Source organism: Pelobates fuscus, chromosome 4, assembly GCF_036172605.1.
Source record: "Pelobates fuscus isolate aPelFus1 chromosome 4, aPelFus1.pri, whole genome shotgun sequence".
NCBI classification, from domain to species: Eukaryota; Metazoa; Chordata; class Amphibia; order Anura; family Pelobatidae; genus Pelobates; species Pelobates fuscus.
The window spans coordinates 126,216,534-126,231,033 of NC_086320.1; the positions used below are offsets into that span (position 1 = coordinate 126,216,534).

Below are 14,500 nucleotides of genomic sequence, written 5' to 3' on the forward strand. Positions count from 1 at the left end.
GGCAGCTCTAATTACACTGCACCTGGATTTTACTCACACAGACAATATAAAAAAAAATGGGTTCATTTTCATTTAGATGTTAAACCTTAATTTAGAAGTTTTTACCTCCTGGACTGTAAATTAATTTTGCATGTATCTCCTGCTTTGTTAATAACCTCCTAGACATAGCAGGAGCCTCATGTGTGTGATTAAAGTAAAATGACAGACCAGGAGTTATTAACTTCTAAAATAAGTTAACATCTGTTTAAAAATAAAACCATTTTTTTTATGCAGGCTGTGTGAGTCACAGGCAGTGGAAGTGTGACTAGAGCTGCATAAAAAGAAAGAAAAGTGATTTAACGTCTAAATGGCAGAAAAGGAATCAATACAACTGCAGGGGCAAGATCTATAAATCAAAAAAGCTTCATAGAGCCAACGTTGTTTTGGTGCTTAAAGTATCCATTTAAGTTATTTACATACTTAACCAGCTTTTCCCGGCAAAGCATGCAAATTTAATTTTTTTCAATCATTTTAGCGCAAGCTAAAGCAAACTTCTAATTAGCAATTAGAATGTGTCAAAATGGAGGAAGCGACCGTTCCACTTAACTGCTCTGTTTAGGGCAGTCATGGCCACTGCTTGATTTAAAACAGAATCCAACACCAAACCAGCTTTACTTAGACTGAAATCTATTTATTTAATTGCTTTCATTGGTTTACATAGATATGTCATTGCCTTTGGCAATTGAATAACTGAATCTATAAGAGCAAAACAGTCGGCACAAACAGTATGCTCAGTATTATTATTACTGGTATTTATAAAAATCGCCAACATATTCTGCAGCGCTGTACAATTGGGTGGGGAAGAGTACAATGTACACAGATCAATAGAAAAGACAAAGATGGCCTTATCCGTGAGCTGATATCTAGCGATTGAAGCTCTTTTATACAAACTGCTTAGTTATATAGCCCGTGAGCTTACAATCTAAAGGTTAAAATGGGGATTTGAGACAAATGGTAGATGGGGACATCTAGAGGTGATGAGAGAAAATTAAAGGCAAGTTGCAACTGTGGAGATAATTAGGTACAAGATTTCAAACAGCTGGAAGAGCATACTATACATTTTAAAGAAACCTTGCGTGTGCTGGAGGATGGGTGGACAGTCGGGAACTACTTAGAGATAATGAAGAAATTCAGTATTAGGCCTAAGAAACAGGGATGGAGATTGGGCACTTTCATTTAGTTATATTAAGGTATTTACAGTGACGAGGGGGCAAAGGTTGCACAGGGGACTGTGTTGATTTCATTAAGGCAAAAGAAACATGATCTGCAAAGTGAGCTAATGAGTATTTTAAATATATTTATGGTGCGCAAACTTGTACAATGAAATAGAAAGGACAAGCAAAGTGGAGAGAAGACAAACATTGGAGATACCCAGGTCGGCAGGCACCTTCCTTATGAACTGTGAGCACACACCGATAATCTACAGATTAAAATAACTGGAGAAAGTGTTTCTTGTAGAAACTTCTTTTCTTGTGGAAAACGTGTAATTTCACGTTACAGAGTGCCACTAGCACATCTTTTTTACTATTACAGCAACAAATGATTCTCACCAACTCCCAGGAGCTCCACGGCCAGGCTTGTTGTCCCAGTTTCTGATTCGAGAACAGAGCGCCATTCGAGAAAGTGGGATGCAACTAAAGTGGTTTCACCAGTGGTGTCCAACTTGATCAGTATCAACTGCACAGGATCACAGATTGACAGCATGGTTGTTGCATCTGCCATTCGGCTCCCATCACCTAAGAGAGTATTAAATGTCAGTGAGTAGTAAGGACAGATTAATCAGCAAATGCACAGAAACAAAAAGAATGAAGCTTACACCCAAATCAAGTAGGGAGTAATCACCTTAACAAAATGTCATCAGATCATGTACAGAAAAGAAGCAGATCTGTAAAATATTGCCAGTTTGACACTTTTTGCCTATAAATATTCCCTCTTATAAAGCAAGATTCATGTGCTCTGAAGGATTACATTGTTAATGCATGAAAATAAAGAATAACACCCAAACTCATTTGTGTGATTTCTCTACAAATTAGATGGCAAATACAGCAAATCAGAGGATTTATTTCATAAACCTCCAAACAGTAAAACGGTTAGTTAAAAGTCACAAAAGAACAACATACCTAGGTTGTCTTTATGAACTTCTAGCAAGAAGCCATCTTGAAAGTCTGGTTCACAGGCGCATGGTACAGGTTTGGAGCGAAAACGTTGGTTCCTAAAGTGCAAACAGATTGTGAATGTGGAGCAAGCCTGTCCTGGAAGAGGCTCTGGTTCTTGAAGATGCTCCAGAAAAGCTTTTCCACCCAGGATTTGAAGGTGAAGATATCTCCGCATTGGGTCAATATTAGCTACCATGGTAAAAAGAAGAAACAAAAATATAAAGGAGCATTAAAAGGATGATAAATGTAAAGTTCAGTTTAATCAAATTAAAAGTGAGTAATTCTAATAAATATGATGAACTGGTGAATGGAGAAAAATTTATTTATGTTGAATAGGAAATGGGTAGATTAATGAAAGCTGCCAAAGTAGATTAATACTTCTAAAACAGCTAGGTGTTTAACTTTTGGACAACCCTGCTTTATGGCTACATATAACTTAGAAATGGCTTTATATGGTGGTCTTCTAAAGAGTGTGGCATACATAAGAAGCTACAGAATCAAATGCATTTTTAAAAAAGTTATGCAATTATTAATGCCACTCTGAAAAAGAGCGGAGATTCAGTTAAAGTTCAACTATAGGCACCCAGACCACTTCAGCTCAATGAAGTGGTATGGGTGCCAGGTCCATCTAGTGTTAACCCTGCAGCTGTAAACATAGCCGTTTCAGAGAAACGGCTATGTTTACACTAGGGTTAATCCAGCCTCTAGTGGCTGTCTCAGTGAAAATCACAGTGAGACGCTGGACGTCCACAGGAAAGCATTGAGAAATGCTTTCCTATGGACTGTTTGAAAGCGTGCGTGGCTCTTGCCGCGCATGCACATTCAGCACTGACGTCGGCAGGAGGAGAGTTCCCCAGCACTGAGGGAGTCCGGTGCTGGAGAATGGTAAGTGTTTAACCCCTTCTGCCCTGTGGCAGTGGGACCCTGAGGGTGGGGGGGGACCTAAAGACCCTATGGTGCCAGGAAAACGAGTTTGTTTTCCTGGCACTATAGTGGTCCTTGAAGAATGCAACTTTGCTTACTTTTTTTCAGTGTTCTTTGTTCTGTATCGATGAAATGTGTTGCTGGTTTTGGCGTGGAGGTAAAGTTCCTAGAAATGTGTTCCTAAAATGGTAAAAAAAAAAAAAAAACATGAGCTGCGCAAGTCAAAACAAAATGGACAGTTAGTCAATGCAAATAGAAAAATTAAAAATAAAACAAAACACATTCAATTATGACACCGTGCACTAAAGACAATGTCTAGTCAACAACAAAACTAGTTCAACTCAACAATCATACAATTACTTAGCAGCTTTGCAGGTATTCTTTTGTCAGGTATATTTTTATTCATTTCTGAGGAAAGGTTACACTTCGGATCCTTCTTTTGGAATCACAGTGGCATAGGTTAACATTGTATTTGTATAATAAAATTCTTAATAAAGATGCTTCATATATCAGGTTTTTTTAAATCTGTGCTCTCAGATGACTAATCTGTATACCCTTATACTTGCTATCCCTTATGGAGACTTTGTAAACACTATGTGGTGTGCTACTTAGTATTTGTAAACTGTTTATGGTTTTATTCCAGGGTAGGATACGTGGTAGGGGGATTCGGTGCTTGGAAACTTAAAAAAAAAAAAAAAAAAATTACAAAAAATGTAATATACCGGTAATTTAAAAAATTACCCATCATGCTAATTTCTCCCATAAGAGATAATTTCTCCAACAGTTTAGCAGTGAATGGCCACTGCTATAGGTGTGTAGGAGCCTCAGCAAATATTACTCATTGATTTTTGCACTGTTCGGTTGTAAATAACTTTTTTTGGGCATAAAAATATTTTTCCAAGCACCGAATCCCCCTACCACAGATCCTACACTGGAATAAAATAATTTTGGTATTCTCCTATTACAACCTCACCGCAAATTATTATTTTATTTTGCTTGATGATGTCAGGAAGACTCTCCTTCAAACATGCACGGATTCTTCACCCCCTTCTCTTTACATAGAAGCTCCTAAAAGACTCTTGTTTACAGATGTAGCACCAGAGCTACTCCCCTATTGAATAAGTGTACAAGGCAGAATGTCATTACAACCATGTATTACTTTTACCTCATTAAAACGTAGTTCATTTACAACGTCCTCAATCACTCCCCGCTGTCTTAAGGCCATCATTAAATCTTCTTCTGACAAGTGTTGACTGTCCGTCTTGAACTCATCCTTCAATGTTTCAGCCAAAACTGCTCGTATTTTACCATGCACATCCATCTAAATAAATTAAAGAGAAAGGTGTTAAATAGGAAAGCTCTATTATTATAACATAAAGGAAAGGGAAATACTGATATGGCAGGAATTGTGGGCTTCCCACTGGATTTTGCTCCAGAAGTTATGTTATTGTATTGCGATTCCACTCTTATTTCCAAATACTGTACAATCATTATCTTTTTAAAAGGACACTATAGGAACCAAACAACTGTAGCTTAATGAAGCAGTTTTGGTGTATAGCTCATGCCCCTGCAGTCTCACTACTCAATTCTCAGCAATTTTGGATTTAAATCACTTTGTTTATACAGCCCTGTATGTTACTTGCACAGCCTTCCTAAACACTTCCTGAAAAAGAACCTATATATTCTAGGTGCCTGTATTTAATCCAGAATTTCTTATCTTCTGCTTTGTGAATTGCCTCCTAGACACTGCACTAGCCCACGGTGTGTGATTAAAGTTCATTTTAAAGAGCAGGAGATAAAAACTTCTAAAACAAGTTAACATAGGACTGAAAATGAGAACTTTTTCTCCATGCAGTTTGTGTGAGTCACAGCCAGGTGAGGGGTGGCTAGGGCTGTATAAACAGAAACACAAATGATTTTACTCCCAAATGGAAGAGAATGGAGCAGTGAGATTGCAGGGTCACGATCTATACAGAAAAACTGTGACATTAAGCTAAAATTGTGATGCCTGTAGTATCCCTTTAGGCATTTTCTCTATGCAGCAAAGTCATTTCTCCCCTTTTCTAGACAGCTACACAGCAGTGAAATAACAGTGAGGAGGACATTAGGGCTGTGGAGAAGATGACCATTTCACTGTAGGATAGAATCAGGAAATATACAGTAATGTGGTTTGCATGGACTGAATACTTTATAGGCGTCCAGAAAGAATAGAATAGAATTTGAAATTAAGAACTAGGGTATAAAGAATAGAGGTCATGGAAAAAGGACAACGTAGTGCAATGGAAGAATGTAGGACATGTTGTAAATTGGGTGGTCTTGTTTTCCCCAATTGAGTGGGTACATTACAGTCTTTGACAACACTCCTTACCCCATGCTCTTTTTCTTTTATTCTCTCCAACATATGGAGAGAGAGAGCTGTATTTATTAGACCATTTTTTTAAATTTCTTTTTTATTCTTTATTTTTCGTTGTGCAAGTAATAACAATACATTTTACACTGCCACGACAGCATATGTAAGCATAGTTTTGACACGTTTGTACATTTGTATGACAGTTTGGTCTCTGCACAATTTTTTAATTTATAAAGATATACAAGCTGTTATCACACGTTTGCTGCAGGTCTCGACATATTTTAGCATTCAACTTTTCACATAGAAGAAAGATAATAGATGCGACTTGCATAAAATAATGATTAGAACTCTACTTAACACGTTGAGGTTATAAGGGATTAAGTCCCAGGCTGTAGGCCTCTATGCGTTCTGCCAGTAGGGTAATATATTAGCTAGAGCATAATGGGCATAGGTGGAGCATAAATGTTGGGAAGGCTGTATTTTTCGGGAATTCACACTTTTTTATGTTTTTTACACATGCTTAACTAAACAGATTGGTTGATGAATTGAGATGATCTAGGTTACCATTAGATATACTAACGATTAGTTGTCAATACTATTCTGCTGTGCTGTTATAGTCATAGTATATAGGCACAAATTGCGTACTAGCAGTGTCTGGCAGAGATAGTGTATATCAAAGTTGAACTATGTTTTTTTTTAAATTCTTTATTTTATTTGTGCATAGAAAAACATAACTTAATTACATTGCCACAACAGCATGTATGCATAAACAATATGTCGTAGTGTTGCCATAGTGAGGCGTTCAGAGGTTTCTGCACCTTTTTTTTTTTATATATATATATGAACATTGCTTAACAGGTTGTTTGTTCTGTTCAGCTCAGCTGAATAAGAGGAATACAGGATTGACCATAAAACATGAATAAACAAAAACAATTTAAATGACCAGAAGAGTAGTTCTAGGTTTTAAATAATGTGACCGCTATTGCCCTGCTTGACCAGGCGAGCGCGGTGTGTTTATCTGTGAATGTGAGCTAGGTTAATGCTAGCCTGGTACAGGATGGGTCCACAGTAGTTATATATCTTAAAACTGCTTTACCAGATAGGGAAGCGAGAAAGCATGTACTTTGCCCTGCCTTTCAGGGCGTGTAGGTTACGCTAAGGGCTTGAGGGAAGTGTTTCGATCCAGCATACTAACTATGCCGGTGATAAACGGTCAAGTTCTATGCTGAGGCTGTAGTGGGTCGAGGACATAGCAAGTGGGTGGGGGGGTAGTCCCGTGGCTGGTTTGCTTGGGCACTACGTAAGGCCAAGAGGGACATGTTACCTCTATGTGCTATGCACCTTGCACGGTTCGGTAACTGAGAGTGGCGGGTCAACATCGAGCTATTTACAGAGATTGCCTAACAAAAGAGGTTACAACATACAAACAGTGTGTAGGCTTAATAGAGTCGTGAAACTGTGCCTTTTGAGTGGTTCTGCATGGCTTAGGTCCCTGAGCTCTCTGTGTGAGTGAGTGCCTGCTTGGGGTTTACAGCTTGCGGTACCATCGCTGATTGTGGAATTACCCGTCTATGCGGCAGCGGTCTTGCTCCAAAACCGTTGTGTCACAAGGGTTATCTAGAGGCGGTCTTTCATATTAGGAGGCCTGCAAATTATGGACCGAAAAGTTAATATATGTACCTGTAGCGGGGCGCAAAGCTTAAGTAGAGGTCTGTGAGAAGGTACTGTGAGTTCCACTAAGTTAACGGGCCAACATAACAAGCCTGCTCCCTGGTAAACAGCCTAAGAGGTATCAGATATGCTGAGGAGTGGTCGGGAGAGAAGGCTCAAATATTAAACATATGCAACGTGGTGTCGGGTAGATTCTGAAAACAAATGTACAACAAAGCAAATAGCAATAATAAAACAAATTTCAAGAGAGAGTTTAAGTCTTTGGGCGTGCAATCAGTTACAATTCCCCAATAGCTTCAGGTGTCTCGTTTTGCAACCAGATAGGTAGGTATCCGAGGTGAAGGCCATAGATGTCGTGCAATCGATGTTCCAGGTGAGCTTTATGAGGTGGTCTCCGACTAGGACTGCGTTCGCATTAGACCACTAAGTCCAAAGGACCACAGCAAAGTGAGAGGTGATGAGCTTTAAGTCCATCTGTGGTCTCAACGAGAGTTCATCGATATTGCTGTTTGGGGGGAGGTTCTCGGGACAAATGTCTCGGAGGTGGCCGGATTCCACGTATGGGAGTTGGAGGGCTTGTCAGGCTGCAGTATGGCGTCTTGAGGGAAGCCTCATGCCGCCAGGTGCTTTTTTGCCTCTGGTAGGTCAGTTATTAGATATGTGTCAGTCCCGTGTAGCACTTGTAGTTTGCAGGGTGGGCGCCATTGGTATTGTATGTTATGTGCGCGGAGTAAGGTGGCGAGTGGCCTGAGGGTTGCGCGCCATTGCATTGTTCCCCTAGATAAGTCCGTATAAAACGAAAGGGACATGTCCTCAAAGGCATAAGGTGTGTTTCCCCTGGTGGCTGCCATTATTGCCATTTTATCTTGGCGTTTATGGAATTTAACGATGATGTCCCTGGGTGCTGCCTTTGGGGCTGTCGTGGGTTTGGGTAGACGGAATGCGCCATCTATGCTTATGCCCTTGGCTTGTCTCGCAGGGAGAATCGTGCTTACCAGTCGTCGAATGAGATGAGGCATCTGAGACTGAGTCCGCTACACCCCGAATCTTGAGGTTTTGGGCCCGCCGCGTGTCTTCCATTGCCGCCATTTTGTGCTCTGCTTGTATGTACTGCTGTCGTAGAGTAGCGACATCCTTCTGGATAGCGGTAAGTTGCTGTATGTGGCTCATTGTATCTCGTTCGACGACATCCACACGGTCCGACAGGCCTTGGATGTCTCTCTTCATTTCCGCCATGTCGGCCTGGATGCCCCGTCGGAGCTCCGCCAACAGTTCCCTCATCTCCACTTTCGTGACCGGTGTTGCATCCGCCTGTGCCTTGGGCAGTGTCGGCTGTTTCGAGGCAGGTAAGGCCACCTCTTCTTGGTCCGAGAATGGGTGGTCAGAATTTGTGAAGTCGTCCACATAGCCAGTGTAGTCCGCCATGTTGGGCTCCAGGGCTCCCTGCGCTCTCCGCCACAGGTCCCCGATGGTTGCGCCCGGGCGTGTTCCGTCCGATTTAAGTTTTTTGCTCTTCTTCCCCATGCTGTCTAGGGTGTTGGGGCTATCTGCTTGTTTCGAGCGATTTTAGGGGTGATATATCGTAGTTTTGTGGATATAAGCTTGTAAAAACACGGAGCTCGCTGGAGTTGCGACCGCTCTGTTCGGCTGTTGGCTCCGCCCCCAAAGTTGAACTATGTTTTAACAAGCTGGGAGACATTATATAGCATATACCTTTACGAAGACTTGCCTATGTTGTATAGACATATTTCTATTCCCTCTAGGCCTAGCTTGCCCTGCTGTGTCTTGAGTTAACCGAGTATTGGGTTGCTAGAAGCAAGGTTCAACAGGAATAACGTTATACTAGCAGGTTAGTGCTGGCATGGGAGTATAGTCTAAGGCAAATAAGATTAATACAGTAAATAAGTGAGCAGAACTTACATAGATAGCTATATATCAACACGAATAACATGTTTACCGAATTGTTTGCGGGCTGGGTTTCTCATATGTACGGTGTCGTGTGAGTGCCTGTCTCTCTGGGACTGTGGTGAGTGCCTCGGGGGGTTGTCTAATGGCTTCACAGAGCAAGCATTTGGCATATAGGGCTTGTTTGGGTGGGTGCTGGTGTTTACTGAGGCTTTGGGTTAATGTGTAAGGAGGTCAGTTACATGACTCCGGGGTGTATATGGCGTGTGGTGGGGCTTAAAGTGGCCTGCGCTCAGGTGTCGCTGCCAGCAGGGAGGTCGTCCTCTACAGAGCCATCTCGTGTTTCGTCTAGGGTTCACCCTTGTTATCGTGTTGCGGTAAGTGTTTGGCTGTGTTTGGGAAGCTGGTATGTGCCGCTGGCAGGGTTATTGTCCGACACTTGGTTATCCCTGGTTGGTGACCTTATTTATGCGCTAGTACAAGTGTAAGGGAAGGGGGGTAGCTCAAGGAAGGCTAGCCTGTGCTGTGTTCAGTGAGGCCCTGGCAAGGAGGGTGCACAACTTGGTAGAGTGTCCAGTGCCTCAACAAGGCTTAGTGATGACAGACTCTGTGGTTCAGTCCTCTGAGTCTGCAACGGATGCGTGGGGACCTCTTCGCGGTTCAAACGGGGTGATGTTGTCCACATCCCATTGCTGTCTCCGAGGGCTGCCTCTCCCTGGTTCCACCTGTGTAGCGATACCCTGTTGGGTTAGGAACCTTTGGCCCTCTGCTGGCGAGTGTAGCTTGTGGACTGTTCCCTCTAAGGTGACCAGTAGGGAGCGTGGTGTGCCCCAGTGGTACAGGATCTTCTTCTGTCGTAGGACGCTGGTGACCTGGCGCATCGTTTGTCTCCATAGCATGGTAGTCCTGGAGAGATCGTTATAGAATGTCAGAGTATGTTGTTCGAAGGAAAGGGATGGTGTTTCCCTGACCGCTGACATGATTGCTGTTTTATCCAGTTGTGTAACAAGTTGAACTATGACATCGCTGTGTGTTTGCTGGGGCAGTCTGCCCTGCCTGCTGGTTCTGTATATGTTGTCCACCAGGATGCTTCTAGCTTGCTTGTGGGGAAGTATATGCTGCAGTAAGCGTCTTATGAATTGTGGCAGTTCTGTTCTCTCCACCGTGTTAGGGATGCCTCTGATCTTAATATGTCTGCTGCGACTGCGATCTTCACATTCAGCCAGTTTTTGTGTCATGGTGGCTTGGGAGTCTGTTAGTTTGTTCTGTTTTGCGGCAAGTAAGGCCTGCTCAGCCTTAAGGTGTGTGGATGTCTCCTCTGTGGCTTTAATACGCCCAGTGAGCGTGAGCATGCCTTCGCGCAGTATCGCTAAATCTGCCTGGAATATCTTGCGGATGTCCCGCAAGAGCAGTGTTTTTATATCACCTTTTGTAGCTGGGATGTTGTTCTCCTCATCGGAGGATTCGTTGTGTAGGCCCCCGGCTGGGGTGATCTCATCTAGTGCGTCCAGAGAGGGCTTCTCCTCGGACGACGAGATCCCTGTTTGCTGGTCCGCCATCTTGGGCGCCATGCGCTGGAGGCCTCCCTGCATATAATCGCCGATATTTCGGGAACCTGAGGCCAGGGCTGTTTTGTTCTTCTTGGCCCATTTCCCCATTATGTTGTGGGGGTGTATAGTCAGTAAACCGTTGGTGTAACACCCGGTTCGCTGCGGTTATTGGGCTTAGTAGCACGGAGCTTCAGCTCTGCACGTCTGCTTGGTTTGCTGGTCGGCTCCGCCCCCCAGACCATTTTTATTTTTAAATTCTCTATTTTTGACAAACCAGGCATTGCAACAAGAAGTACATGTACATAAAGTGGCATGAAGTGTCGTAGACATAGATGTTGGAATACATACTAATGACAATGGACAGCGACTATCATTCTAATTCCCAGTAAATTAGTGTAAATATGTCAACATTCAGAGTAATAAAAAGAGGGGGGAAAAGGGTATGGAGAGGAATATTGGAGGGGTGAGGGGAAAATGCCAGGGGGAAGTGTGGTGTCCAAAGGATATTTACATTCTGTCTTTTTATAATCCCTTGTTTGTTATCCACTGTTGCCATGTTTTGTTGAAAAAAGTTTTAGAGTGGGGAACTTTTGCCATCAGTTTATCCATAAGATATATGTCCCCTATATTCCACCTCTGCTAACCCAGGGACTTTCATTTTCAACCATGCTTGACTCAGAGCCTTTCTGGCCACTAGGGATATCTTATTAATGAATAGACCATGTTTAAACAAATGTGATGAGATGCTTTGTAGTCTCCAAGTAAACCAGGGAGGACGCGTAGAGCACAGGTGTAGGGAGGGTATGTGTGAATGTGTAACTATTTTCTTTAACCCCTTAAGGACCAAACTTCTGGAATAAAAGGGAATCGGAACATGCCACACATGTCATGTGTCCTTAAGGGGTTAATGTACCTGTCACAAAACAGCCATCTGAGCACTGATTTTATATAGCGCCATCAGATTCCATAGCGCTGTACAATGGGTGGACTAACAGACATGTAATTGAAACCAGACAACTGGACGTACAGGAATAGAGAGGTGGAGAGCCCTGCTCAACGAGCTTACATTCTAGAGGATCTCAAGACATTTTCAACATGTTTGTGTTGTATAACAATATGGTGGGTTTTGTGCAAAGAAAAATTACTAATATGTAAATGCAGATACTTATTAGTAGTATTACATTCGCCAACAGTAGACAGACAAATGTGTGGTTTGCTTAGCAGCCAATAAATAGAATTGTGTTTTATGAACAGATCCTACTAAAAGTAAAAAACAAAACAAAAAACACTCACAGACAGAAAGATAGGAGCTGCAATGATTGTGGGTTTGTGGGTGTTGCACTACTATAACACCCACTCTCTAAGCCAACTTTCTCTCATCCTCCCCAAGACACCAACTTTGCTGGCTTCTTTTCCAAAGCTTTGGAGAAATAACCGAGTGACATTTGTCACTCCATTCCTATAGTATCTTAGCAAGTTTAAAACATGCTTGCTGGTAGGATATTAGAACAACTACATCTCATGCGCTGTAGTTGCTGTGTCAAAAAGCAGGACAACAACCCCTGGGAATGTATTTACAAAACAACTTTGTTGAATATGGCAATAAATCCAGTCACTAGTTAATTCTGTTTTATGATTAAAATGTTTTCCATTTATAATTTACAGTCCACAGTAAGAATCGAACAAGAGGACTTTACTGAATTTGTTGTATGGAGTGTTACTGTTGCTTGCATTTAATTTAATTTTATTTATTTTTTACTCCACATAAAGCTTGTCACAAATGAAATCCCAAATTGGATTTTTTTTCTCCCTATTTTTATTTACTAAAATTAAACTATGACCATAAATATTTGCTCACCATGCAGTCTATACTATTTTCTGTATGAGCAAGCATTTAGACATAAACCAGTAAGCAGTTTTCCCTACATTAACTTACCCGGGTCAGTTGCTCATGGATGATTTGTTTCAGTTCAGTTGCTTTCTCAGGAGACAGAGACATTTTGCGTTAAGAGAGTATTCTAATTTTAGGACATGGATTTACACATAACAGTAATCTCTCATTGTCATTGAAACCTGTAGAAGTAAAACACACTATGAGTTACTATAGGCACTAGATATTTACACTGGTGTTCTTTTAATTTAATTTTTATTTTTTTTTATTATTCCAACCACAGTTTCACATATCCAGCAAATGTTCCTAATTAAAGTGGCTCTGTCACCTAAAACTAACCTCTCTTAATATGTTTCCTCATCTTCCACAATCTGTTCTTATTTTCTTAATATCTGAATTTTCTTTAAAAAAAAAAAACACATGACAAAGTAGGGATTACATTATCTAATACAGTTTTCCTACTCTTGACAAATATGACAGAAGGGTAGAGCTTAAACAAGCTCCACTTCCTTTGTTACAGAAAACTTTCCCGAATTGCTCACCTATCTGTCCTGTCCTTCCTCTGTTGTCTCACAAGATTTTCATGTGTCATTTCTACTGACTTGGGCTTTTTGTCCATTTGTTCAAAAGACGAATGAACAAATAACAAAATAAACGAAAAATGAATTGCTTGTTGGACTAAATTCTGTCTGTGCATTCGTTCTTTTGTTTTAGAGACAAGGTTTGAGTTATCGGCTTCTTTCTTTTTTATAGCGCCCATCCAGGGATTGGAGGCCTTCAGTTTAATAGCTTCCAGTCGCGGGGAAAGGGGTGACGCTAGTTAATTATTATATTAGTCGCCTGCCTGCTGTTAATTAGACATGCCCCTACCTGCAGGGGGGGGGGGGGGGGGGGGGGGGGGCAGGAGGGAGGATTTAACCATTTACAGTATTAGTAAAGTTGTCTGAAAGACCAAAATTAAGGAAAGAAATAGTCTTTCAGATTCTTACTAGATAGCTCCTTATTCCTTGAGGAATTGTCATAAGGATACCAAAAAGGAGTTATCTACTAAACAGCTCCCTAATTTGGTATCCTTAAATTTGGCAATCCCACAAGGATGCCAATTTGAGGAGTTATTAAGTAAACGGCTGCAGTTTCATTTCTCAGTTCTCTGCCATTTAGGAGTTAAATCACTTTTGGTTCTGTCCATGCAGCCCTAGTCACACCTCCCCTGAATGTGGCTGACACAGCCTGCAGGAAAAAGGTTGTGTGAGCTACATGCAGGTAGGTGTGAGTAGTTCTGCATAAACTGAAACAAAAGTCCTGGCTGGATGGCAGAGAATTGAGCAGTGACACTGCAGAGGCATGATCTATCAAGGATAGTGTCCCATAACTAAACTCCACATTGTGTCAAATTAGAATCCGAATAACAACATTTCATCAAATGTAACTAATCTAGAGAGACTCTCCAACTCGGCTATTGGCAGCACCTTGGTAACTTTTTACTTCCTTCTTTTTATTGCAAACTCAAAACAGTGAATAACCCTAATTTTAAATTTGTCAGTAAACCAAAGTAAATTCCAATGTTGATGCCAAAATAGCTAAACTGAACATAATACAGCATAGTTGGAGATATCTGACATTCACTTTGAATCCCTGGCAATATAAGCCCTGATAATAACCCAGCTTAGTCCCAGCCCTCTCCCATGTAAATAATCACTATATATACCTATATATCCTGGGTATCAGATGCACTATATATATATCTATATATTATTTATATTTCCTGGGTATCAGATGAGCCCCTACCTGTGTGTAGCTCCAGGTGGTGTCTGTTGTAAAGCCCGTTTCATACACTGTGTATCCCATCCCATAGAGCTGCCACTAACTCCCAGTAAACACACAGCACTGTGCTGTAACAAGCGGGAGGCCGGGCGGGAAGCTGTCCCCGGCGCTGCCTGACAATTTTTTTTTTACACAGGCAAATGAACGGGCAGCTAACTGTCACTACAGAACCGTGAAGGCCGCTGAGGGA

General features: G+C 41.6%; 1 protein-coding gene across 3 annotated transcripts in view; it reads right to left on the minus strand.

Moving 5' to 3' along the window:
- Positions 1-14,500, minus strand: part of CEP76 (centrosomal protein 76) — a 34,488-nt gene extending 19,988 nt beyond the window's left edge. For 2 of the 3 annotated variants that reach the window (XM_063451576.1, XM_063451578.1), the window contains exons 1-6: positions 14,275-14,500; positions 12,532-12,668; positions 4,285-4,440; positions 3,218-3,299; positions 2,160-2,384; positions 1,590-1,775 (exon numbers count right to left, since the gene is read on the minus strand). In XM_063451576.1, coding sequence (XP_063307646.1) covers positions 1,590-1,775; positions 2,160-2,384; positions 3,218-3,299; positions 4,285-4,440; positions 12,532-12,594 — 712 coding nt within the window. In that variant the 5' untranslated portion in view covers positions 12,595-12,668; positions 14,275-14,500. Of the gene's footprint in view, positions 1-1,589; positions 1,776-2,159; positions 2,385-3,217; positions 3,300-4,284; positions 4,441-12,531; positions 12,669-12,825; positions 12,849-14,274 lie in introns of those variants that run through there. The other variant, XM_063451577.1, reaches the window with a different exon arrangement.